The sequence below is a fragment of the Plecotus auritus genome (genome assembly GCF_963455305.1).
Source record: "Plecotus auritus genome assembly, chromosome: 12".
Taxonomy (NCBI): domain Eukaryota; kingdom Metazoa; phylum Chordata; class Mammalia; order Chiroptera; family Vespertilionidae; genus Plecotus; species Plecotus auritus.
The window spans coordinates 974714-1000394 of record NC_137778.1 but is presented as its reverse complement, the minus strand read 5'-3'; the positions used below and the strand labels follow the sequence as shown (position 1 = coordinate 1000394).

At 55.7% G+C, this 25681-nt stretch overlaps 1 protein-coding gene across 2 annotated transcripts in view; it reads right to left on the bottom strand.

Moving 5' to 3' along the window:
* Positions 1–15193, bottom strand: part of NOS1AP (nitric oxide synthase 1 adaptor protein) — a 122581-nt gene extending 107388 nt beyond the window's left edge. For both annotated transcript variants that reach the window (XM_080648657.1, XM_080648658.1), the window contains exon 1: positions 14839–15193. In XM_080648657.1, the coding sequence (XP_080504783.1) occupies positions 14839–14943 (105 nt within the window). In that variant the 5' untranslated portion in view covers positions 14944–15193. The remainder of the gene's footprint in view (positions 1–14838) is intronic.
* Positions 15194–25681: the final 10488 nt, after the last annotated feature.

Here is a 25681-nt window from a genome sequence, read left to right as displayed (position 1 = left end):
AACAGCCCTGGACACGCAGCAATGCTCAGCACCCACAGAACAAACGGGAAAATATCCATCGGCTAATACATCTACGCAAGACGCGCGGTCACTCGTAGGTAGGGCGCTGCATGCACGGGCTAACCACGCACGCAGAGCGCACGCTGTCATAACTGAAGGGTCAAAGGTACACCCAACACCAAGCTCTGAGCAATGTCTATCCATCCTCCAGACAACAAACATCGAGAAGGACCGTAGGATGGGCGGGGCCCAGAAGGCATGAGAAAGGTGCCCCGACTGGTGTGGGGAAAGAAAGCAGAGGCGAGAAAGAGACACGTGGGCCAGTCCTCGGGTGGTGAGGGGCCCTGGTTGCTAAGGCCCATGTTTACACACACACATGCACGCGCACACATGTGCCCCACAGGCAGCCTTCCCTGCATAGAACCTTAGAGAAGGGCTGGAAGGATGCTCCCAGGGGCCCCTCAGGAGGACAGACCCTCGCACTGCAGCCTCCAAAGTGAGTTCAGGCACCAGCCCCTTCTAGTCCAGGCGCTCCAGGGGCCCACACAGGCCTGAGCGGCCAGGAGGAGGGGCCAGCACCCTCGCGAGGGCAGCAGGGACCCCGACATCCCCTCCAGCGGAAAGGATGGCATGAGGCCAGAGTCCTCCGCCCTGCCAGAGGAAGAGCATTCACGGTGCGTTTCCCGGCGAGAACTCATCCGTTAAAACGAGTCGCTACCAAGGAGCGGGCACTACATCAGACACAGGCGGCAGCGGCAACCCACGCGCATCTAGTCCACGCCTGCACCCACCAGATCACAAGGGCACGTGGGACCTGCAGGATCCGGTGCCAGCGATGCAAACAGCAAAACGCAGCAAAAGAGCTCCTGGCCCGGGAGGCGCAGGCCAGTGAGCGCTTCCTGATGCCTGGATTCTGCCCTTGAACTGGAAGTGCTGTCCACAGGGCGCTCCCCGCCCCCGCCCACTCCCTGGGGCCATGACGCAGATCCATCTTCACACAAATGCCCGTAACTGGAAAATGAACCAGTTTCCCTTTGATTCGGACATTGGAACAAAGGCTGCCTCTTGTTCCAAAGCTGCATACCTGCTCCCCTCAAAGACCACAGAACTACCCGCTCACGGAAAGCTGTGGGAAGGAAGGGTCTGGGGAAAGGTCCTGTTACAGGGATGCTGGGGGTGGGGGCCTCTGACTGGCCCCCGATACTGTGTCCCTCGGAAACGGCCTGTCCTCCCAGCCCACGGTCCAGGTGCCACCTCTGAACACGTGAATCTATCATATTAAGCTACCAAACATCTGAGCCTCGTGTAACGTCAAAAGAAAGACAGAGATGGCCTCGAAGTGTCCAAGGATCTGCCAGGGCTCCTGGCGCGGGCAGGCCAGGCATGGCTGCAGCTCCGCTCAGACGCCCAGGGGCCTTCGTGAAGCCGCCGTCCATCAGTGAGACTGGCTGGGGAGCCCGCAGGCGTGGCTGGGCTGGTGCGCCAAGGCTCTCACCAGCTCGGGCTGCAGGGAAGAACGGATGAGCAGGAGGCCCGTGTCGGACCCTGCACGACAGCCAGCGTTTCGCTGCAGCAGAGTCTGCGAAACCAACAGCCCAGCGGAGGTTAGAGTCAAAGCAGCTGTGAGCGGGTGAAGAGGCTCAGGGGACCATCCGCGTCCGGGATGCCACCAGGGCCACTCCCAGCCACGCCCACTTTCGCAGCTTCTGCTCTCAGCCTGAGGCCCACGCACCGGCTGGGAGGAGGCTGGGAGACCGCAGACGGACAGCCAGGCATGTTCACCGGCTGACTTCTCGCGTCACAGAGCAGCTGGGCTGCAGAGGGAGCCTCCCAGCCACCGCAGAACCAAGTCCCGAGAGACCCCGGGTGGCCGGCTCCACTGCCCAGTGCAGGCGGCGCTTCGCATCAGCAGGTTCCAGTGTCTCCTCCACGCGGCGGGCGGCGTGCGGCGCAAGGGAGACCAGGCCCACGCAGACCTGCGCCCTCACCACCAGCACAACCCCGCCTGGCGCCGCCCACTCCTGTACCCAGGACCTTGCAGGCCGCTGTCTTGCCCAAGGTCACAGCCCTGAAGCTCAGTATGGTGCTGGGCTTGCCCTAGAGCTCAGGGAGTGCTCACCCTGGCAACGAGACCGGCTCCCAGCCCTCTCCCCATCTCGGCACATCCCCGGGAGCGCCTGCTCCGAGGGCCCGGCACCAGTGGGGGCTCTGGAGCCCAGGGACACCACCAGCCAAGGGAGGGCGTGACCCTGAGTGCTGGTGTCCCTGTCAGTGCGTGGAGACAAAAATAACTCTCAAATAAAGGGCCTGAGATCACACCGTCATTAACGCGTCTGAGAAGCTGCAAAAGCAAACAGGTGGGTGTGAGGAAGGCGAGATAAGAGCCGCCCTGACAGGGGCCTCTGGCCCCAAGGAGCCCCTTTTCTGAGGCAGCACAGCTCCCATGGTCTCCCTCTGTGACGCCACGGCCCAGGCCCCACGGGTGAACGGGGCAGGGGGGCGGGGGGGCAGTGGGGAGCCTCCTGCACTGTGCCTTCTCCTCGGGAGGCCTTGCCTACTTTTTAGGGTCCACAATGCACAGCATTTCAGTTTGTTCAGCCCTGGGCTGGGTGGTGACTCAGCGTGCAGCCAGCAGTGCTGACGAGCTCGCACCAGGCCAGTCATGAGCAGGTCCAGGTGGACACGCCTGGTTTCAGGCCAGAACCCTTTTCTGGGCTCTCAATGCAAACCCCCGAGAGGGAGGGAGAAGGTGGGGCGCTCCATGGGGGCCGTTGGGTGTGCAATGGCCACAGGCCAAGAGGTGCGGGGCGTCCACCCACATGGGGACCGCTTCCCAGGGAAGCCAAAGCGCCCCACCACACGGTGCGCCCGCCGTGGCGACCTGCCCGGCCGGCTTTGTTTGCCAGGAGCCCTCAGCCGTGTGGACTCTTCTCTGCCTGTCGCCGATATCTGTCACTTCGAATCCCTTTTGTCTCTTCCTATATTTCTTTTTCATTTTAAAACTTTCCCTACTTTTCAGGCATTTATTAGGTTTATTTTTCCTATATTTCTTCTAGTTTAGTTTTTACTTCTAAAATAATTTCTTTAGAGTCTCTCCTGAATTCTGTTACTTTGTCTCAGAATTTCCATAGTTCTAATGTCCTCTCTCATGTTTTACATCACTTTAAATGTTTTAGCTCACTTACGGACTGTCACATTGTGTCTGTGGCTAGTCTGTCTTTGACATGCTTCCTGCCACACGCCCGCCCGGGAGGGATTCTGCTTCTGTCCTTTCTCATGGAAGCGCCAGTGGAGTCGACCTTGATACGTTTGTTCTCAATTCTTATGTGAACTTGTTTCCCTGGGTTTTTAAAAGGACGCATTGCCACCTTCCCGATTCCCTGTTGTTTTCATCTAAATTAGGAACACGGGCCGTGCCCTCTGCCCCTTGAACCTGAACCGGCTCTTTCTGCTGGCTCTCCGGCTGCATTTGGGCTCCGGTCCTAGCACGTCGGGGAGAGCGCTCAGCGCCAGGACAGCCCAAGGCCGCGCACCCCATCTCTCGTGGCCCCTGCTCCCCGCGCTCCCTAGGACCTGTAGTCTCTGGCTCTCCTCCTCCAGGTCCGCCCTGAGCCCGATGTTTCTCCATGGAAACACGGCAGCCGCTGGTGCTGGGGTCCCATCTGCGTGGGGCTTGTGCAGATGTCTGGTCACCAAATCCTGTCAGGTATTGTCCATGCGTTTTTGATTTTTTTATAGGAACTGCCACAGATCCAATAATTATACTGCTGCCGTTTTTCTAGAGTTTGGGTATCACCTTTTTATTTTCACTGAAGTAGGGCACACTGATGACAGACTTCTCAGAACTTCCTTTTTATCACCACGGAGCAGGAAAAGGTGTCCATATCTGAGAGCAGAAGACAGTAACGAGTTAAGTTCTGCTTTTGTGCAGTTACATGCGAGCAGCATCTTGGAGCAGCGAAGCGAGGGAGAACAGCCCCTCCTCCACGTGCCCACGCGTGAGGCAGGAGCCCTGCAGTTTGCCCCGCTCGTGGGCCAGCAGGGTGGGCGTTAGCAGCTGGGGTGGGCTGGTCTGCAGGAGCCGTGGGAGAATGTTCCCTGAGGTTCGGGCTCTGGCAGCTCCTCCCTCTGCCCGCGGAGACCACAGCACGAGCCGAAGTGGCTCGCCCCGGGCTGCTGTGGCCCAGCAGAGGGTGGGCTGGCGGAGCCACCTGTCCTGCACCGTCCGGCCGTGCTCCAGGCTCTGGGGGTGGCTTCCCTGTGAGTACAGAGCAACAGGCCATCCGGAGGTGAGGGGTGACCACGTGCCCCACAGGCGCAGGCAATGCTTCAAGCCTTCTCCCTCCAAAGCGGCGAGTCAGCGCCTGCAGCGTGAGCTTCGAGGGTCTTTAATGAAAAACGCCAAGCTGCTGCTGGAAGGAGTAAATGAAGAGCCACTAAAGGCATCGTCATGGCACCTGACGCCCCGGGCCCCGAGGACGGCCTCTCTGACAGCCCGTGGCTGGGCTCCAGGTGCCACAGGCGCCCACGAGCAGCCACTGCGCGGGCAGCGGCCGGAGCTACAGAAAATACAGCTCAGCCGCCCTGAGGGCCTGCTCCGAGCCAGGCGCACAGACGCCGGGAGATAAACCAACGGCTCGAAGGAAAAGAGCCCAGACTGGGGCAGAAACTAGTCTTGGATGGGCTGAGCCTCATGAGACAGGGTGGGCTCCATGTGCGGTGCTGGGCCCACGGCCGCACAGCCGCCTCAGGCCGCTCGCTGTCAGGAAGGAAAATTAGACCCACACCATGGCAACCGTCAGCATCTTGGGGAGGAGCTGGCCAGGAAGCAAAGGCATCGAACACCACATTCTGGGCCACGGGAGGCTCTCCCAGGCAGATGCCCCAGCAGGGGAGGGGTGAGGACAGGAGTATCTGCCAGGAGGCCGGTGAGCATGGACGGAAAACCTAGGGACGCAGAGGAAGTGCTGCCTAATCGCCCACATGACCGACCAGCCTCAGAGACCAGCACGTGGTGGCAGTGCCAGGATCCCGCTGGCGTGCCCATTTCAGGCGACTCCCCAGCAGAGGCTGGGCCGAGGCAGGGACTCCCTGGTCCTGCCCTGCTGACTGCCCGCGCTCCAGGGTCTGCTCTTATGGCCCCCATGGCGCCCACTCAGCCCTTCTCTCACCTCACAGAGAGCTTCATTCTCACCACTTTAGCTAAATAGACCGTAACTTGCCAGATTTCAACAGCCTGGTGATGTGCGTCCTAAACCTGAGGCAGTGTGAGCTCTCAGGCTGCCCCCAGTGGGGCACCAGGACTCAGGTGGAAAGGGTCCGAGATGCACAGCCTGGACGGACACAGGACGCAGGGCCCCCAGGCCCGCCCCCAGACGCCGAGGCCCGGATGGCGCCTGAAGCTGCATCTGTGCGCCTTAGCAGCTCCCTCCTGAGTTCCGGGAAGTGAAGACTGATCTGCGGGCTTCCTCCTTCTGCGCTCCTTCCCAGCAGCCGGCCGCAGAGCACGCGTGCGGCCGCCTCAGCCCTCTCTCCAGGCCCTTTCCACGCAGCATCGCCGTCCGGCTCAGGGCCCGCACTGGGACGGGAGCCCTGTGCATACGTGTCATGTAAACGGATATCTGAAACATGCCTGTGCACACACACAGTAAGTACACCTCCGACAAACATTTATATCATGTCTTAGACACACGTGTTCTCTCCCACTGTTCCAGGAAGCAGTCCCCGCTCCAGCCTGGTCCGTGAAGCCTCGTGGGAGACAGGTCTTCCAATGGCTGTCTTATCCCCCTGATGCTGAAAAGTAACCACAGCCCGCATACACCTCCTCTCCCACCACAGCCAGCAGCAGCCTTTCCGCCCGCACACCCCCCAAAGCCAAAGCCGCCGCCCCTCCCCCTCCCGACTCCTGCGCCCCGAGAGGCCTGCGCCCCGAGAGGTCTGCGCCCCGAGAGGCCTGCGCCCGGAAAAGCCTCGCCTGCAGGCAGCTGAGAGGGGAGCGCAGACGGGCGGGCTCTGGCCCCCCCTCCCCCCGCCGGGTCCCCGCTGTCCCAGAAGTGGGCTCGCAGTGACCTTGGACCACCCTTTCTCCTGAGCTGTGCCACCCTCAGTGAGGTGGCGGGGAGACGAAGTTTAAAAACACCCCGCACAACGCCCCGCACGTAGTTGATGCTTAACACATAATGTAGCAACGTCTCCCAGCTGCCTGCCTTCCCCAGCCCTCCGCCTGTCTCCCCGCCCGCACAGGAGCCCGCGTCGGGGACAGCAGGCGGCCTCAGGCGGCCTCAGGAGGCGGTGAGGAGACCCCTGGGCACGGTGCGGTCCTGAGGCCGCCACGTGGAGAGCCGCCCGCTCTGCCCAGGACACCCGGCTCGCCTGGCCCTGTTCCCACCGGAGCCCTCACACTGCTCCTTGAGTTGAGGTTTTTTGTTTGTTTTTTTACAGTTGGAAAAACACAGCTAATGTTTTTAACTTTTATTTTATTTTTTAAATTTATTTTATTTTTCCTATCACCATTTATTTATGCCCTCTATGCCCGCTTCACCCACCCCGGCCCCCCGCCCGCCATCACCACACTGTTGTTCAGGCCCAGGAGTTCTCTCTTTTCTTTCCTGTTTTGCTCAATCCCTTCTCACACCCCCAACCCCTCCCTCACCGCCCAACCTACTGTCTGCCTGCTCTCTGAGGCGGCTGGTGGTTCAGTTTGTCCCTTAGATTCCACACGAGTGAGATCATGTGATACTTGTCTTTTGCTCACAGACTTATTCACTTAGCAGAATACTCTCCAGGTCCCTCCACGTTGCCTCAAGTGGTACATTTTCTGCTTTTTTAGAGAGGCACAGTATTCCTGGTGTAAACGGACCACAGCATTTTCATCCACTCGTCTGCTGATGGGCACCTGGGCTGCTATGAACATGGGCTGCATGCATTCTTTTGAATTAGCATTTTGGATTTCTTCAGATAAATTCTCAGAAATGGAATCACTGGGTCCTAATAAAGCAACGCATGAACACCGTTTGCAGAAAGATGGAGCAGACACACTTCTCTCCATTCCTCCTGGTGGCAACAACCAGAACCTCCAGGCTCTGTGTACAGAGAGACGGACAGACGGAGAGGAGGCGGCAGACGCCAGGGATCCCAGCACCCAAGGGACAGCATGGTCCTTGAGTTCCCTGGGTTTTCTCAGACCCCAGGCTGGTTGCTGGAGAAGCCGCGACCCAGAGACGCCAGCAGACACACACACACACACACACACACACACACACACACGTCTCCAGAAAAGCCTGCTTCTTCCCGCCGAAGGCCGGGGAAGGGCGGCCTCACAGGGCACAGAACTCACAAATGGCAGCTCTCACTTAAGCCAAAAGCCAGAGAAAGCAACGTGTCCCACCCGTCCCTGGGCAGCCAGCTCCACGAGACGCTGACCTCGCCAGGCGGTGGGGGTCCCCCCTTCTTCCTGGGGTCACAGCAGGCTGAGGGGGGCAGGGGACAGCCTCCCTCCCTGGCACAAGGCACCCGCCTCCTGGCGGTGTCAGAGGCGGCCCAGCAATGAGGAAGCACCCCTCCCCACAGGACACACGCCTGCCCCCCCGAGAGTGCGTCAGCTGAAGCCACAAATCCTCCAGACCCACCCCTCCCCATGGCAGTGGGCAGCTCCCCTGGCCCCGCCCAGCTCACTGGGGAGGGTCTACCTAAGACAGAGACTTAATTAAGATCCAGTCTCCTAACATAGCACCCAAAACGGTGAAAGCACCCACCCTTCCAGGAACCAGGAGAACGCCACCCTGAACGAGAAAGGACACCCACACGCCGTGAGCCACAGCGTGAGCGCCGCCAGGTCTCTGAAGCCGCCTTCACGAAACACAGCACCAGCGGCAGACAAACCCCAGCCCCGCGCCCGCCCGCCACGGCTCTCAAACCCGGGCCAGAGCCCGCGTCCCCTGGCCGGCTGGGGGGGGCCCCCTTCAGCGCCCAGGGCTCTGACGGACCCGGTGCAAGAGCAGCGGCTCCGCCGATCACAGGAAGTTGTGCGGACCCCTCATCTGAGGGCGCTGCAAGATTCTTCACCTGCAGGAGGAAAGGCTGCGTTAAGTGACCTTGAAGAAAAGGTAGTTCCCATCGTAGTTAAAAATGACAGTTTCGACCATATTTAGATCTGGGTGCCAAGGGCATGGGGCGCAACGGCTGCCGAGCGTAAGGGCAGGACAGGCGCAGGCCTGGGGCGGCGGGAACGGAGCACATGAGTCCCGTGTGTCTGCGGGGAAGGGCAGGCGGCGAGTGAACACTTACTGTCACTCAGCCCATGGAGACATTCACCCTCCTTCGGTCAGAAAAAGAAAATGCTTTCATGTGAGCCTCTTCCCACCCAGAGAGACCACATCAGCCAGGGAGGGGCTTCCGCTCAGAAAGAAGGCCCAACCACGGTGACCCCTGCGCTGAGGGGGCCTGGGATGGGGGTGAAAGGGCAGGAGGGGTGGGCGGGAGCCAGCCAGGAACAGCCCCTTTAGGAGGCAGCGTCTCTCCCACCCAGTCCCTGCTGCCGAATCTAATGACTCATCCCCACATCCAGAGACCAGCGAGGTGGCCCAGCGCGATGCCGCCGCCGGCTGCTGCTCCCCTTAGAACAGGAGGCAGTGCCTGGGTCCAGGCGTGACCGCGACGGGAGGGGCTGAGACCACCGCCTTGAGTAGGCCGTTTGTCCATCCCACAACCTAGAAAGATGGGCCTCAGTCTCCTCCTCTGCAAAATGGGCGACGCCTCCTCACGGCCACTGCAAGGTGAAGTCGCTAACACACGGTGAGTGCCGGCTCTCCAAAGGCACTGCCCAGCTGCTCCTGTGAGGGCCCGCCACACGGCCAGGATCTGACTGGGGCCTGTCCGCCGTAAATGTGCCGGTCACCCCGCCGTCCCATGCAGCAGCTTCCCACTGTGAGGCTCAGAGCGGAGCCCCTCACTCACAGCCTTCGGGAGGGCGCCTTTCGCAGAAGAGCTTGGCACGGTGCCTGGAGCGCAGCAAGAGCTTTCTAAGCGCCGGCAGTGTTAGTGCTCTGCGGTGTGGACAGCACCAGGCAGGCCTGGGGGGCCCTTGGCCTTGAGGAGCTGGTAGTTCAGACCAGAGAGAGTGCACAGGCAGAGCCCGCTGGGAGGAGCAGCAGACCACACGGTGACTCTGCAAGCAGACAGCCTGCCTCCAGGGTGCGCACTGAGCACAGGGTGCCCTGGGGGCAAGGGCCCCTTCCTGCCGCCCCGCCCCGCCCCTCGGTGGGAGCTCAGGTCTCATCCGGTCTCCAGGCGAATCGTGTCCACAGCCCTGGAAGCACGGCAGCTTCCGGAACCCACGGGGCGGCAGCACGGTCCCGGGTTCTCCCGGAGGGATGGGCCGCGAGGGAGTAAGACATGGGTCTCGCTGAAATGCAGCAGGAAGCACTGGTCCCTCTCAGCAGGAGGAGTGGGTTCATTAGGGGCGCAGGGCTTGCTGGCAGGGCCCTGGCACGTGGTGCTGAGAGCCAGCTGCTGCCCTGCTTAGAAGGAGACACGATGCTGATATAAAAACTGAAAAGGGAAATGCACACATCACAAGTCTTCATTGATCCCACGACGCAAGACTCCTTCCGCTTAAAGAAATATTTACCCAAGAAATTCAGAGAAAGAGGGTGTAGCGACAACGCACGTACTAAGACGCTGGGGTGTTTAATCCTGACAGACTGAAGGGCTGGGACAAACGGGACGGGGCGGCCAGACGCCCGTCCACCCTCTTATTCCTTCCCAAGGAGGCTGACAGCTACTTTAAGCCCACAAAGTAGTCACGCTGTCTGATTTGCAACTTCAGGAATCTGAGTAATTCTACAGCTAGATCTTTAACCAGGCCTGTGACGTGTGCCTCTGACTCGTAAGGAGCAGAGCGTCATGGCTCCAAGATGGAAACGTAAACCACGACTTGCGGGACTAACAACGATGTGCGCAGCCGGCTCTGGGCCAGGTACTGTGCTGGGTTCTCACATGCGTGACTCCCTCGCCCACTGCGGCTGTGACAGGCGCGTCCTCGCTGCACAGGTGGGATGCTAATGAGAGGTTTAAGTCACTCGCCAAGGCCACGCAGCAAATGAGGACAGTGGGATTTGAACTCAGACACAGTTTAGCTCCCGGATCCATGCTATGCTGTGCTGTCAACCATATTCATGCCATAAACACTATAACACAGCAAATTAAAAGAAATGAAGCAATAAATTAGGGGGCGAAAGGTGTCAATTCATTAATGAGAACACAACAGATTAAAAATAAGTTTTTACTAGTAAATGGCAATTATCTTCTCCTGAAATTGGCCACATGTTCCATAACCAAAGGTTCTAATTGCATTGCACCTCCAACACTGGAATTCCATTTAATTCAGGAAAAATGCTTCCTGGCTCTGCCTTGGGAAGTAGGTGGCATTGAGGTGGGAGTGGGTGCCTCCTGGATCCCAGGGGAGTCCCTCAGGTCCCTGGGACCTGAACAGTGCAGGCCTAAAGCCAGGGAAGCGCGGGGAGGAGCCTGGACCTGAGGCACCTCCCACTCGGGCAACATAGGAGGACCCTGGCAGTCCTTGTAGGGAGACTCTTGGAAGTTACACTCATTCATTCATTCACATTTTCTGTATGCAAGAACAGCACTCAGCACTACAGAAGAGAGGGGGCAGAGTGACAGGGACCCTGACGTGACAATGGGGTGAAATCAGATGGGCAAGCAGCTCTAAGCCATAGCAGGTCTGTCAGTCCCTTCGACAGAGGAGGGACTGGAGACATCACCTCCTCGTGACAGGTGGATGGCCTGAGACAGCAGTGGGAGATGGCGGGAGGGGGACACTGAGCACTCCTTTGGACCGAAGCACTCCTTTGAATCCCACACTAAGAATTTGGATCTTCTAGTGTTTTGAGTAGGAGAATAATAAGTATATTTCAGGAAAAGTGTATACGATAAAGTAGAGGCCTTCAGAAGGTCCCCAGCAGTGTGACGCACCCCTCAGTGGCTGTGGGTGCTTTCGGACTGTCCCCTGTGGGTGATGCCTCCCACCACCGACACCTGCTGCTCTCAGGCTGCCAGCCACCTGGACGCGATGGGAGAGGTCACCCTCAGAGCTGAGGCAGGTCCTCCCAGGACGCATGAACTTGGTGGCGCACTGTGGCCTAAAGCCAGCTTCGCGCTACCACTCACCCGCGCGCTCTCTCGCAGAGGGAGCCTGACTCTCCCGTCAAGAAGCAAGAAGCGGCGTCCCCTTCTCCTGCCCTGGAACCTGAGCTGGCCGATGGCCTGCTGTGGCCAATAGGACCCTGGGTCGTCTGGACATCATCACTGCTCCAAACACCTGCTCCGAAAGCCAGCTGCCTGGTGAAGGGGCACCGTGCTGTGAGGAAGCCCAAGGACCCAGTGGCAAGGGCGGCACGTGGACCAGCCCGGGGCGGCCGGGCCCTCCAGCCCAGCCCTGCCGCAGCTGAACGCAGCCAGTCGATGACCCCGTCAGCGGTACGTGAGACAGAAGCCCAGCCCAGCCCTGCCTGAATTCCCGACCACGAGTCACCGGCAAATGGAACGGATGCCGTTTGGGGCCACTGGGTCTGGAGGCCGCTTGCTAAGCAGCAGTAGGGAACAGCCCGCCTGAGTGCAGGGAGCCAGGATGAGCCCTGCCCTGTTCTGATGCAGCGATGTGACCTTGTGCCCATGACCTACCCTCGGGACCTCACCTTCCTCCCTGTGCAATGCGGAGGTTGTGAGAGGTGAGCTAAGGTGCTTTCCAGGCTGACAACCTGCACCCTGTGGCCTGTCCCCTGCATGCAGGGTGCCAGTGCCAGGCTGGCCGTGAGCGCTGTGAGTGCAGAGGTCGGCCAGAGACCCGGGCCAGGGCAGAGTGCTGCCGTCCGTGTGAGGAGCACCCAGGCCACGCCTGAGCAGCACAGGGCTCGCCAAGTGCCAGCTGTGACCATCACCTCCGCATCAGGTCTGTGGCTCCATCCAAGTCCATCTTTCCCACCCCCGTTTTTTTCATCTAAAAAAGGCAGATAACAGGAATAGTCCTGTTTCCACTGACGAAAATTCTTCCTGTGTGAAAGTCCCGTGCAGATCCAAGCCCACTCCGGACGGAGGCACAGCTGCTGCTGACACTGCTGAGCCTGGTGGCGGCCCGTTCGGTGTCCCCAACGAGGTGAGCGTGGGCTGATGGCATGGCCACCAGGAAGGGGCCTGGGAGAGGCAGAGGCAGGCACTGAGGGCCACATACCCACCAGGTCAGTGAGCCCAGGCAGCGTCCCTCAGGGGCAGCTCCCAGCCCAGCACTCAGTACCCTGAGGACCCGCTGAGGGGCGCCGTGCTTCAGCCAGCCCAGCCCATCTCAGCGAGCCATGGGCGGGGAGTCCAAAGTCAAAGCTCCAGGTTTCGATCCCGGTGTGGCTGTGCACGTGGGGGGAGCACGCCCGAGCCCGCAGCCTGGTTTACAAGACAAGAGGACCCCGCGCTAGGGAAGCAGTGAGGACTGCGCGAAGTTCTGCAGGTGGAAAGCACTGGGATTCTGCTTCATTAAGCACGGTGTTCAATGACCTGCACAGAACCTGACCCCATGCCCTTCACCGGCCACAGCCCTCCATCCCCGCGGAGCCTGGAAGCCAGCGGCACCCGCCAGTCACGCCTCCGCTTGCTCCTGCCAGCCTGCCAGCCCTGGGGGAAGGGCCTGGCGCGCTCACCAAGGGTACCTGGCCTGGCAGCAGCAACGCATTTCCATTTTACAGCCTGTGCTTTTCCAAAGCAAGCGAGGCTTTTAACCCTGGAGTCGGGGTGACTGTGGTTCCGCAGACGCCCTGGGGAGGGGTGGGAACAGCCAGGGCCCCGCTTGCCAGGGGCACGTGGCACACAGCAGCTTCTGTTGGGGTCCTGGCTGACACGGTTTGCATACAAAGGTGTCCAGGATCAAGGATTGAAGCTGGGAATTAGGACCCAGCCCTCAAAGTCAGCCTGTCCTTCCCCCTCCACCCCATCCTGCTGAAAGCAGAAGCTGCGTCCCCTGCCTGGGTCTGTGTGGGAGCCCAGCCCTGACCCCCCTGATGGAGCTCCACTGGGAGGGAGCCCAGGAAGTCACCACAGGAACTACATCACACCCCCAGACACCCCCAGAAAAGACGCCAGGGGAGGGAGGGCAAGGCCCAACAAGTTGGAGGCAAGCCTCAAGCCCAGTGCTTCCCAGTCTGGTCTCAACCACCTGCATCAAATCGCGTGGTATGCTCATTAACCGCCCACAATCCTGGGCTCCCCCAAGACTCATCAAATTAGAATTGGGGGTGCCAAGAAACAGACCTTCATCTGGTGATTCTTATGCATGTTAGGTTTTGAGAGCAAATGCAGAGACTGCGAGAAAAGAACAAAAAGGCTTAAATACATTTTAAATTTTATCTCTTCTTACCCTCCTTCTTGCAAAACGGAGCGCTAGTGAACCAAACAAGACAAAGCCAAGTTCCCAGGTACGTATGTCCAAGGAAATTAAGTCACTAAGACAGCGCTGGAAGCTCAGACTTTAACGTTTAAAAAACCTGCTCACCAAAGCGACAGGCCCGGACAAAAAGTAACCCAAACGGCCCTCCTTAGACCAAGCAGACCTACTCTGAGAGAAGCAAGGGAAGACGTGGCTGCAGCCACTCTGGCCCAGCCCCACAGGGATGCAGCTCTGCCTTCCACGCAGGGCTTGAGGTCGGGCCGGGGTCCCCGCAACAGCCACGACCTTGGGGGAAGGTTACTCAGGGGCAAAACGAGGCAGATTCCCAGTCCACAGGCCTCCAAGAGACTCAGCATAGCTGCCTGCACAGGCCAGAGCCGCTCTGAAAGTGTCTCTCCAGTGGAAGGAGGTAGCCACCTGACGGTCTGATCCTCCACCTGCATCTGCACAGTCCTGAGGGGCACAGGGGATGCACATGGACAGCACCAGCTTTCCAGGGAGGTGCTCCCCAGGTGAGGGCAAAGGAACCCCAGCGGTGATTTCAGAAACCGGACTCCTCATTGAGAAGCACCTCATGGCGGGCCAGGCTGGGGCGGGCCGGGCCGGGGTGGGGCATTCACAGCTCAGGGGCCAGAACGAGGCTCCCACCCAGCCTGGGATTTCTAGTCACCCCCTAACTTCACCAGCGCTGGTCCCCTGCCAGCTGCTGAAACTTAACATTGTGCCACAAAACTAGCAAACGGATGTTCCCCTGCCCCCTTCAATGCTGGCCCTTCAAAGCGTCTCAGCAAACCAGGCGTCTGGGAAGTGACTGAAAGCAGGGCCTGGGTGCCTAACCTGCCATTCGCCGGCAAGATGGTCCTCCGTGAGGGGTCGGCAGCCCCTTTGAAGACCTTCCTGAAAGCACCTCTCCCTGGGATCCCGGCAGGTAAATAACACCAGAGCTTCCCCAACCCACGCCGCAGGACCAGGGTTCAGGCTGTGCTCAGCCACCAGGTTGCCCTCCTCAGGATGAGGGTCTGGGAAGTAACTTCATCAGTTATGGGCCAGTGAGGACAGGGGTCTGCAGGGGGGAGAGGGAAGGCGGGGTCTGCAGGGAAGAGGGGGAGGGCAGGGGTGTGCAGCGGGGAGGGGGAGGGCGGAGCCTGCAGAGGGGAGGAGGAGGGGAAGGGGAGGGGGAGGGGGAGGGGGAAGGGGAGGGTGGGGGTCTGCAGGGAGGCGGGAGCAATACTGCTCAAACTTTGCGGGTGCTCCACAATCTTGGGCAGGAGCCGCGGATTCCACAGAGAGAGGGGCCCCCTCTAGCAGAGAGGACCCGGCAGCCCCCCCAGGTCCAGGCTGGCCCAGGGTCCGTCGGTCGGCCCCGCCCCGGCGGCCCCCGCCCTCACCTTGGCCTCGAAGCAGATGCCGTGCTGGAAGGCGTCCTCGTTGTGCAGGGGGATCCGCAGGTCGTGCCCGTCGTCCACAAGGTTGTACTTGGTCTTGCTGGGCATGGTGCCCGCGGGAGGCTGCGGGACCGCGCAGGGGCGGCTGGGCGCGGGACCCGCGCGGCACCGGGCGGGGCTGGGCCGCAGTTCCTGCCGCGAGGAGGCCGGGCGGGAGCGGGCAGGCGGCGGGAGGCGGGCGGGCGGCTGGGACCGGGAAGAAAAGGCAAAAGGCGGCGGCGGCGAGAGCGCCTGTCACGGAGACGCCGGCTCAGCGCGGGCCGCTCCTCCTCCGGCCGCCGTGGCCCCGCCCCGCGCCGAGGCCCCGCCCACCTCCGCCGAGGCCACGCCCCGTCGCGTCAGCGGAGCAGGAGCGCCCCCTGCGGCCCGAACCGGGACTCCACTTGCCCGGGCGCCGGGTCGCAGGGACCCAGGCCTGGCCCTGCCTTTGTTTCACAGTCAGATTCCAGGTTCGGGCGAGACTGCTTGGCGGCACAGAGCGCTGGGTTTTTGGGTGTGCTGTTCCTCGTCCGGTTTTGTAGTGATGGAGGGGCGGTATTTATTGTTTTGTTTCTGTGTTTTACCAGGGAGGTCCAGTGCTATCCAAAACATTAATTCTGAGGTCCCCTTCTCTGGAGGACCAAGACTGCCCGCTGGGGGACTCTCCTGTGTTGTCCCTGTGAGCAGCGCTGTCTGAGCGGACGGCGGGGGACGTGTAAAAGGCATCAGCCTTCGGCAATGGGCCACTACGGACAGGAGGCTCCACAGCCTTTCCCTTCTTAATGGACACCCTCTGTAGCTGTCCCATCGCTCTGTCTTCAGAAGAGCTGGAGCGCCATTCGCCTGTTGTTAAGAGGCCTGTTCACTTCCCTCCTTTGCATGGACTTTTTCCCACGAAAGACGTGCAAATGAAGGGCCCGAGAAGGGATTAGTGACCAAATATTCAGTATCTGTCAAAAGCCCCTGGGTACAGAGGCAGGTCGTTATCCTTTACAGGGCTCAGTAGTACCACCCAAAGTCACCAAGAAGCAATCACCCCAGTCGGGGCCAAAGCCAGTCCCACTGAGGTCACTGGTCAGCTCCTCCAGGGAGCTCAGCGCCTGAAACCTGCCTCTGAGGCCTGGGGACACGCTCGGCCCAGGCAGCCTGCAACCCACACATCCGTGGCTGCTTGTGGAACGGTTCCCAGGAGGCTCCCAGAGAAACGCCTGCAGAAGGCACGTCTTCCCACGCCGTTTCCATGATAAATTTATATGAAAATGCACTCTTGCCATTATTATATTTCTCATCTCGTCCTTTCCTGTAAATTGCCGACTCCCTGTTTACTGAAATCACCGGTCAAGCTGCAGCGTCTTCTGGGGTGTCTCCTTCAATAAAAGCAAGCGGGGGCTGGAGCAGATTGATCACATGCATCATGCTGTACAGTTTTATTATATTCCTGAATATGAGCAAGAGCCAAAAGTAATTTGCACGGAGGAAATGCACCACTAGCCTTTTATAAATACAGGACAGGAGTAATCAGGGACGGTTGGCTCTGAATGCATCACAAGGCGCTCTCCAAAACCTGCGCCCAGGGAACCCAGCAGCATAGAGGGAACACCCTGAGTAACTGCTTCATTTACATCTCACCCGCCCCCCTGAACCCAAAAAGTCCTCTGACTCCAGCCTTTTTCTGGACTAATTTGGGTCCCCCTGGACTGGATTGCCACAACTTCTGATCTAAAGCTGTGTTACACAGTTTGCAGACCAGACACAAACAGCTGAGCCCCCAAAGTATTTCAGGGTCTCATGCAGAGACTACATCATAGTAGACATCCAATAACTAGCAATGGAATCGAATGATAATAATAGCTAATATTCACTGTGCTTTCTCTGTGTGGCAGACATTGTTCTTAGAATCTTACAAGTATCATCTCAATTAATATTCACAATAACCCTAAGGTTAGCTCCATTCTTTTTTACATTTTTTTAAATCCTTGCCCAAGGCTATGTTTTTATTGATTTTTATAGAGAGAGGAAGAGAGAGTTTAGAAACATCGATGTGAGAGAGAAACATCAATCAATCAGCTTCCTCCATATGCACCCTGACTGGGGCGCAAACCCACAATCTAGGTATGTGCCCTGACTGCAATCAAACCCCAAACCAACTGAGCCAATTGGCCAGAGCAGGTGAGCCCCACTGTTTTAAGAAACTGAGGCACAGGGGCATTATATTAACTTGCCCAAGGTCACACACTGAGGGAGCGAAATGACCCAGAATTCGAACCCAGCTCCGCCTAGAGGTGCTGCCCAAGGCCCCGGGTGCCAGGAGAGGCTTCTCGCTGCAGCCAAGGTGCACCACAGACTCAGGGGCCGGGGTGATCCAGGCGCCTGCTGCTGCGCTACGGTCATGCCTCTTCAGCTAGACAGAATGTTCCAGAGGAGACGCCTGTTCTCTGCCTGGGCCTCCATCTGCTACGATATCCTTCTGTATTGTAACTTTGTATAATACAATTTTAATTTGATTAAAATTGGTTAATTTGCCAAAGCCTACAATACTTCCTATGTTAAATTTTATTAAAACTTTGTGTTAAAATAAATTCAAAAAAATCCTAAATCGCAGAAGTTGACATCTAGAAATTAGTCAGAATGGCACAGGCGCAGAACGCCCTCTTCGAGGAACAATGGCCATGCGGAGTCATTTCCTTTTTCAGCAGTGATTCCAATCTTGTTTTTGCACCTTTAAATGTAATTGATAATTTCACCCAAAGCATTTTCAAATCTATAAAAAAATCAAGTTTTATTTCTTTTTTTAAATATTTTTTTATTGATTTCAGGGTGAGAAGGGAGAGAACATTGATCAGCGCCCCCTGCATGCCCCCACTGGGGATCGAGCCCACAACTCAGGCATGTGCCAGACCAGGAACCCAACCAGGACCTCCTGGTCCATAGGATGATGCTCAACCAACTGAGCCACACTGGCCAGGCAAGTTTTACTTCTTAAAGCAAATGACAAGTATATATATCATTTTCCATAGCCTCTTGTATTTTAAACTTTGTATAATACAAATTTTATTTGAAGTTAACATTTGGTTAAAATATAAATTGCCAAAGCACACAATACTTCCTATGTTCAATTTTAAAAAATCCTAAATTACAGAACATGGCAACTGGATGTTACTCAGTCATCCTCTAACCAGCTCCCTCATTATAAAGACAGAAACAGGAAACCCAGAGTAACTCGGTAATGTCCTGGTCATTCTAGGCTGGAGCTTCTAACTCGGAATCTTGACATTCACAATGATGAGCTATAAATTCTTCAACAGCACACTTTACTTTTAGCCCGTGTTTGGAGCTGAGAAAATGAATTCACTTTTCATCATAAAATCCTGCTTTGCTGGCTGAGCACTTCCTGTGCAGGGCTCACTGAACAGGAGGCCGGTACGAGCAGAGTCCCCACTTCACAGATGCGGACCCTGAGACGGTGGCGGTTTCAGAGCAGCAAGCCAGAGGGACCCTACCAGGAGCAGGACCAACAGAGAACGAAGAGTATGTCAACTTGTTGATCCCCCTCAGACACATGCACGAAAGAACTCACAAAGTCTTTGTATAAACAGTAGTTTTAATTTTTAACAAGCTGTAATGATTTCCTCCCGTTAGATAAAACATAGCCCCCAAAACTTCAAATTTTTATCTTATGGCATCATTTATATCTGAGTTACAGAGAGTGAGAGTCATGAGCCCATTTTAAAAGGTGGCAATAAAACTATTAAGTTATTTCTCTGCAAAAATAGGCAGGTAGACGATGATAGATAGATAGATAGATAGATAGATAGATAGATAGATGATAGATAGACAGACAACGGACTAACAAATAATCATAGGTAGGTAGGTGGATAGACACACAGGTGGAGAGAGAGTACCCCCTGTCACTAAAGGCCTCTAATCAGAGTCTGGTTGATCATGGAGTTTTATTCATGTGCAATTATTTGGGATGTCTGCCCCATAAAAAAGATTGCTGTAAAAGGTATTACAGATTCTGATGCTCATTCTGACCTACATGCTTTTTCACATATCGATTGCAAGATAGATAGATAGATAGATAGATAGATAGATAGATAGATAGAATGATAGGTAGGTAGATGATAGACAGACAATGGACAGACAAACAAGGGGATGGGTGGATGGGTGGGTGGATGGATGGAGAAGTAGACAGATAGACATATAGAATGATAGAAAGATGTTAGACAGATGGACAGAGAGATGGGGTAGATGGATAAGTAGATAGGTAGATAGATGATAGATAGAATGATAGATAATAGATATATGGACAGACAGACAGACAGATAAATAGGTGGGTGGGTGGATGTATAGGTAGATAGCTGACAGATTATTGATAGGCAGAATTTTATTAAAATTTAATTTCAATAAAGAACACAGTAGCAGGTAGACACAGCTGATCCTCACAGCCAACTGGCCTGGGGGTCTATTCGTCCCAGTGATACCAACAACAATCAAGACTTAACTACAACAAGGCTGTACACACAGTCCACAAAGGGGTGCACCGAGAGTGTCCACCTCAGGTAACTGGGAGGCCGACCCACTGGGCCATATAGGAAACCTAGCACACAAAGCTACCCTACCAACTCAGGGAAGAAGCAAAAATGCAGAGGCAAAGAAACAGATCACAAATGAAAGAAATGGAGGAAAACGAACAACTGGATATAGAATTCAAAACCACGGTTATAAAGTTTTTCAAGAATATCCTAGAAAAGGCCGATAAATTTAGCGAGACCCTCGAGGATATGAAAAAGGACCAACTAGAAATTAAACATACACTGACTGAAATAAAAAATATCATACAGAGACCCAACAGCAGACTAGAGGAACGCAAGAATCAAGTCAAAGATTTGAAAAACAAAGAAGCAAAAAACACACAACCAGAAAAGCAAAAAGAAAAAAGAATCCAAAAAGTTGAAGATAGTGTAAGAAGCCTCTGGGACAACTTCAAGCATACCAACATCTGAATTATGGGGGTGCCAGAAGAAGAGAGAGAGCAAGATACTGAAAACCTATTTGAAGAAATAGTGACTGAAAACTTCCCCCATCTGGTGAAAGAAATAGACTTACAAGTCCAGGAAGCACAGAGAACCCCAAACAAAAGGAATCCAAAGAGGACCACACCAAGACACATCATAATTAAAATGCCAAGAGCAAAAGACAAAGAGAGAATCTTAAAAGCAGCAAGAGAAAAACAGTTAGTTACCTATAAGGGAGCACCCATACGACTGTAAGCTGTTTTCTCAACAGAAACTATGCAGGCCAGATGGGAGTGGCAAGAAATATTCAAAGTGATGAAAAGCAAGAACCTACAACCAAGATTACTCTACCCAGCAAAGCTATCATTCAGAATGGAAGGTCAGATAAAGAGCTTCACAGATAAGAAAAAGCTAAAGGAGTTCATTACCGCCAAACGAGTATTATATGAAATGCTGAAAGGTATTCTTTAAGAAGAGGAAGAAGAAAAAAGTAAAGATAAAAATTATGAACAACAAATACATATCTATCAACAAGTGAACCTAAAAATCAAGTGAATTAAAAATCTGAGGAACAGAATAAACTGGTGAATATAATAGAATCAGGGGCATAGAAAGGGAGTGGACTGATAATTCTCAGGGGGAAAGGGTATGGGGATGCAGGAAGAGACTGGACAAAAATCGTACACCTATGGATGAGGACAGTGGGGGGGAGGTAAGGGCAGAGGGTGCGGTGGGAACTGGGTGGAGGGGAGCTATTGGGGGGGAAAGGAGAAACAATTGTAATAATCTGAACAATAAAGATTAATTAAATTTTTAAAAAAGCACAAAGAAAGAGAAAGTATTTCAGGTAAAACAATGATAAACTATTTTATGTCATAAATGGGTCTTCTGCTTTCAAAAACAACCCATAAACTGGATTCAGAATCCAATTGGGGGGGGGGGTGGATGGGAGGGAACATGAGATGAAAAGGAAAAAAAAAAAAAGAACACAGTAGCAGGAGGGCAGAAGATGTGGAGACAGGGTCTGTAGAGACACGAAGCTACACAGGGTTTGGGGCAGGATGGAGGGTCCTGGGCACAGGTGGTGCTGGGCCAGCAGCTGGGGACCGTGGGCAACTTCACGGCAAGATGTCTGCCCTGCGTGGGAGGTGTCTGCCCTGCGTGGGAGACGTCTGCCCTGGGTGGGAGGTGTCTGCCCTGGTGGGAGGTGTCTGCCCTGGGTGGGAGGTGTCTGCCCTGGGTGGGAGGTGTGTCTGCCCTGGGTGGGAGGTGTGTCTGCCCTGGGTGGGAGGTGTGTCTGCCCTGGGTGGGAGGTGTCTGCCCTGGGTGGGAGGTGTGTCTGCCCTGGGTGGGAGGTGTCTGCCCTGGGTGGGAGGTGTGTCTGCCCTGGGTGGGAGGTGTGTCTGCCCTGGGTGGGAGGTGTGTCTGCCCTGGGTGGGAGGTGTCTGCCCTGGGTGGGAGGTGTGTCTGCCCTGGGTGGGAGGTGTGTCTGCCCTGGGTGGGAGGTGTCTGCCCTGGGTGGGAGGTGTCTGCCCTGGGTGGGAGGTGTCTGCCCTGGGTGGGAGGTGTGTCTGCCCTGGGTGGGAGGTGTCTGCCCTGGGTGGGAGGTGTGTCTGCCCTGGGTGGGAGGTGTGTCTGCCCTGGGTGGGAGGTGTGTCTGCCCTGGGTGGGAGGTGTCTGCCCTGGGTGGGAGGTGTCTGCCCTGGGTGGGAGGTGTGTCTGCCCTGGGTGGGAGGTGTCTGCCCTGGGTGGGAGGTGTCTGCCCTGGGTGGGAGGTGTGTCTGCCCTGGGTGGGAGGTGTGTCTGCCCTGGGTGGGAGGTATGTCTGCCCTGCGTGGGAGGTGTCTGCCCTGGTGGGAGATGTTTGGAGGATGACTCGGTGCTGATTCAGAAAGATTACCCACCCACCCCATCCTGATAAAACGTAGAAAAGGAAAACAACATGCGTCCCACTGTTTCAGTGACAGTTGGAAATGTCTGGCTCTGAAGCAGACCAGTGGAGCTCCTGCAGGAGGAGAGGACAGGTGAGCCTCGGACTGCGCTGCTCTATCCCTCGAGCACTCGTGATGGGGTCCGGGCCGCCTCAGCGGCCCGTGCATGGTCCCAGGGCCCCACCGCGTGCTCCCTGCTCTCCCCCCCACGGCCTGGGCCCTCTCCCGGGTGGGACACGTGGTCAGGGCCCATCGTGGCACAGAGAGCTTTGTGAGGAATCTCCTTTCCGAGCTGATTGTAGGCCCTCGCTTTACGCCTCCACACTTAGATCTCTAGTCTGAAATCTGGGACCATGTCCATTTCTGTCTATTTAAAACCCAAAGTGAGCCCAGCTGTCGGAGCCGAGCTCCTCTGCTCAGCTAAACCTCTCCGTCATGGCAGGGGGTCTTAAGGCGTGAGGTTGTGGGAAAGACTGTGGAGACGCTGGGAAATGCACTCCAAGTACATGTTTCATTTTCAGATCTCGCCTTGGAGATATAAAGCTTTGTAGCTGCTTAAATAATAACGCTTTCTTCAGAGCTTCCACCAGAGTGCTTGAAGAGAAACAAGAAAGAAAACCACAGATGTGCACGCGTGCCAGTGTGTTTGGGTGTCGCGTGCTCCCGCCCAGGTCCTGGGTCGCTCACTCGGGCTCTATGAGTTCCAGGAGCGGAGTTCAGTTACCCAGACTCCAATCAGCTAACAGATCCTCTCGAGGCTCTGACCTTGACCTCTGAACCCACGGGAGTGGCACAAATGTCATTTAAGAGTGACAAGCGTTTCAGGATGACAAGCAAAGTAAGCGCGGCCCTCTCCAAACCAGCTCCTGGAGGTTTTCATCATGAGCAGCTGCGTGTTCCCCTTAAAAGGTCTTGACATCTCTCTTCCAAATCCCTCAACATCGGCTGGCCCCGCTCCATGCCACTCGGAGCGCTTTTCCGAAACAGTGCACAGGTCTCAGGAGTGCCCACCTCTCTGAGCAGCCTCGGTGCCAACGCAGGCAGAGGCGGGCTCCGTGGCCTCGCTCCACACACAAGAGCACCGTCCCTGCAGCCAAGTTAGATTCAGAACAAATGTTTCCCAAGCCGGTGCCTGTGGGGATGCAGCCGTCTAACTGCCAGATGGAGAGGTGGGATGGGTGGGGGTTCCTAACCAAACCTGTTGTCCATCCCAACGTGCTGGCATGTCACTACTGTGCTTCGGGGTCCAGTCCTGGGCTTCCTGCTGGCCTGTCCGTCTGGGAGACGGGCCATTGTTCCCATCACTGACAGTGTGCACCCACCACACGTTCCAGGAACGTCCTTCAACACCAAGCTAGTTGTCCAGCCGGCCAGATGTCCTGCTTGGCGGGAAGCGACCATGGATGGAGGGTTTGCCAATGAGAACGAGGAGCCTGATGGAGTCTATGGCTGAACAGATCCTTGTACACCAGTGTTCGCAGCAGCAGGGTTCCCAGGAGCCAAAGGTGAAAACACTCAACAGGTGATGGGTAAACAAAATGGGGGCCATCCGTGGTGGAATACTACCCAGCCTTAAACAAGGGAATTCTGGCAAGGCTGCACCACGGAGGACCCTCGAGGACATTATGCTGAGTCACAAAAGGACAAATGCTGTGTGATTCCCTTTGTGTAGGACACCCGGGGCTGGAGGAAGGTGGGGAGTCAGGGTTCAGTGAGGATGACGAGAGCGTTCTGGAGACGATGGTGTAACGGCTGATACCAACAATGTGAGTGTGTTTTGTGCCATGAGCTATGCATTGTTAGATGGTTTAAATGGACCACATCAAAACTGCAACTGAACTACAGGACAACCATCATCCGGAACCGCCTGAGATCTGGCTGAATGGAAGTCCTACAACTAGAGAAGGAAAGAAGAAGCCATATTGAGATTGGTAGGAGGGGCAGAGGTGCCAAAAGTGGCGTTTTTTTAATCAGGAGGAATATCTTGGCTGCGGAGGCCTCCTGTGAGGAGCCCAAGGTCCCAGCCCCACACCAGACCCCAGCCCAGGGCTCCAGAACTGGGAAGAGAAGTCCCGGTAACTTCGGGCTATGAAAACCAGCAGGGATTGTGGCTGAGTGACATGGAGGCTGCTGGAGCCCCAAATAGTTCCTCTTAAAGGGCCAGCACACAAACCTACACGGTCCTGCTTCCTCTGAGCTCCAGCACTGGAGCAGCAGCTTGAAAGGATCCAGGGACATACAAAAAAGAACTGGATTGTCTGGCATCAGGGCAAGAACTCAGGGGCAGCTTTCTCCCAGACAAAAGTGCTCGCAGAGGTCATTATTCCTGTGCTGAGACCTTCCCCACTGCAGAGCTGAAGGCAGGGCCAAATCTGAGTCACCATCCACCTGGCTCACATTGTTCATCCTGCCCTAGTGATTCACTGAGACCCGCCCCATTCAATCTGCACCTCCACCCAAACTGTTCCCAGTGGTCTTACCATAGGAATGGCCTGTCCTGGCTCAGGCTTTAGACTTTCCTAAAATCTCTCAAACAAGCAGCAGCTGGCATCAGCGTGCCCCATGCATATCAATAAGAGGCCCAAGACCTGGCACTAGCAGCAGCCTGTCTTACTTCACAGCTTGGCCTTTCCTGGGCACCTCCAAGCCCAACACAAGTAGCAGCCATCTGCAGATCCCTCTGTAGGTTGTGCTGGGTGGCCCCAGGCAGGGCACAGGCAGTGGCTGACTTTGCACCTCCCAGGAGGCCCCAGAGTCAGACCACACCAGATTACAAGTCTACCACCAGTGACACACTTGAGGGGCAGACCCAGTGAGCACCAAAGCCCTATTGAAGCAAGTCCTGCTCCATAGGGTGTCTCCTACACAGCAGCTCTTCTGCTGTAGCCACAGCTGGTCCTCATAGCCAATTGGCCTAGAGGTCAATTCCTCCCAGTGACACCATCAGCACTCAAGGCTCAACTACAAGACAGTGCACACATCCCACACAGGGGTGCATCTAGAGGGCCCAGCTCAGGTGACTGGGAGGTGAGCCACTGGGCCCTACAGGACACCTACTACACAAGGCCACTCTACCAATTCCAGGAGACATAGAGGCTCTACCTAATACATAGAAACAGACACAGGGAAGCAGCCAAAATGGGGAGACAAAGAAACATGCCACAAATGAAAGAACCCAAGAAATCTCCAGAAAAATATCTAAATGAAATGGAAGCAAGCAAACCACTAGAAACAGAATTCAAAACAATGGTTATAAGGATATTCCAGATCTTAACAAGAGCTTCAAGGGGCTCAGTGACATTTCAAGGACCTTAGTGAGAAAGTCAAAGACAGGAAAAGGACCAGTCAGCCGTGAAGGATACACTAACTGATATGAAGAATAATTTACAGGGAATCAACAGTGGAGTAGAGGACACCACAAATCAAATCAGCGATTGGGAATATGAGGAAGCAAAAAACACTTAATCAGAAGAGCAAAAAGAAAAAAGAATCCAAAAATATAAAAATAGTGTCAGGAGCCTCTGGGACAACCTCAAGCATACCAACATCCGAATTATGGGGGTGCCAGAAGAAGAGAGAGCACAAGAGATTGCAAACCTATTTGAAGAAATAATGACAGAAAACTTCCCCCACCTGGTGAAAGAAATAGACTTACAAGTCCAGGAAGCACAGAGAACCCCAAACAAAAGGAATCCAAAGAGGACCACACCAAGACACATCATAATTAAAATGCCAAGAGCAAAAGACAAAGACAGAATATTAAAAGCAGCAAGAGAAAAACAGTTAGTTACCTACAAGGGAGCACCCATACGATTGTCAGCTGATTTCTCAACAGAAACTATGCAGGCCAGAAGGGAG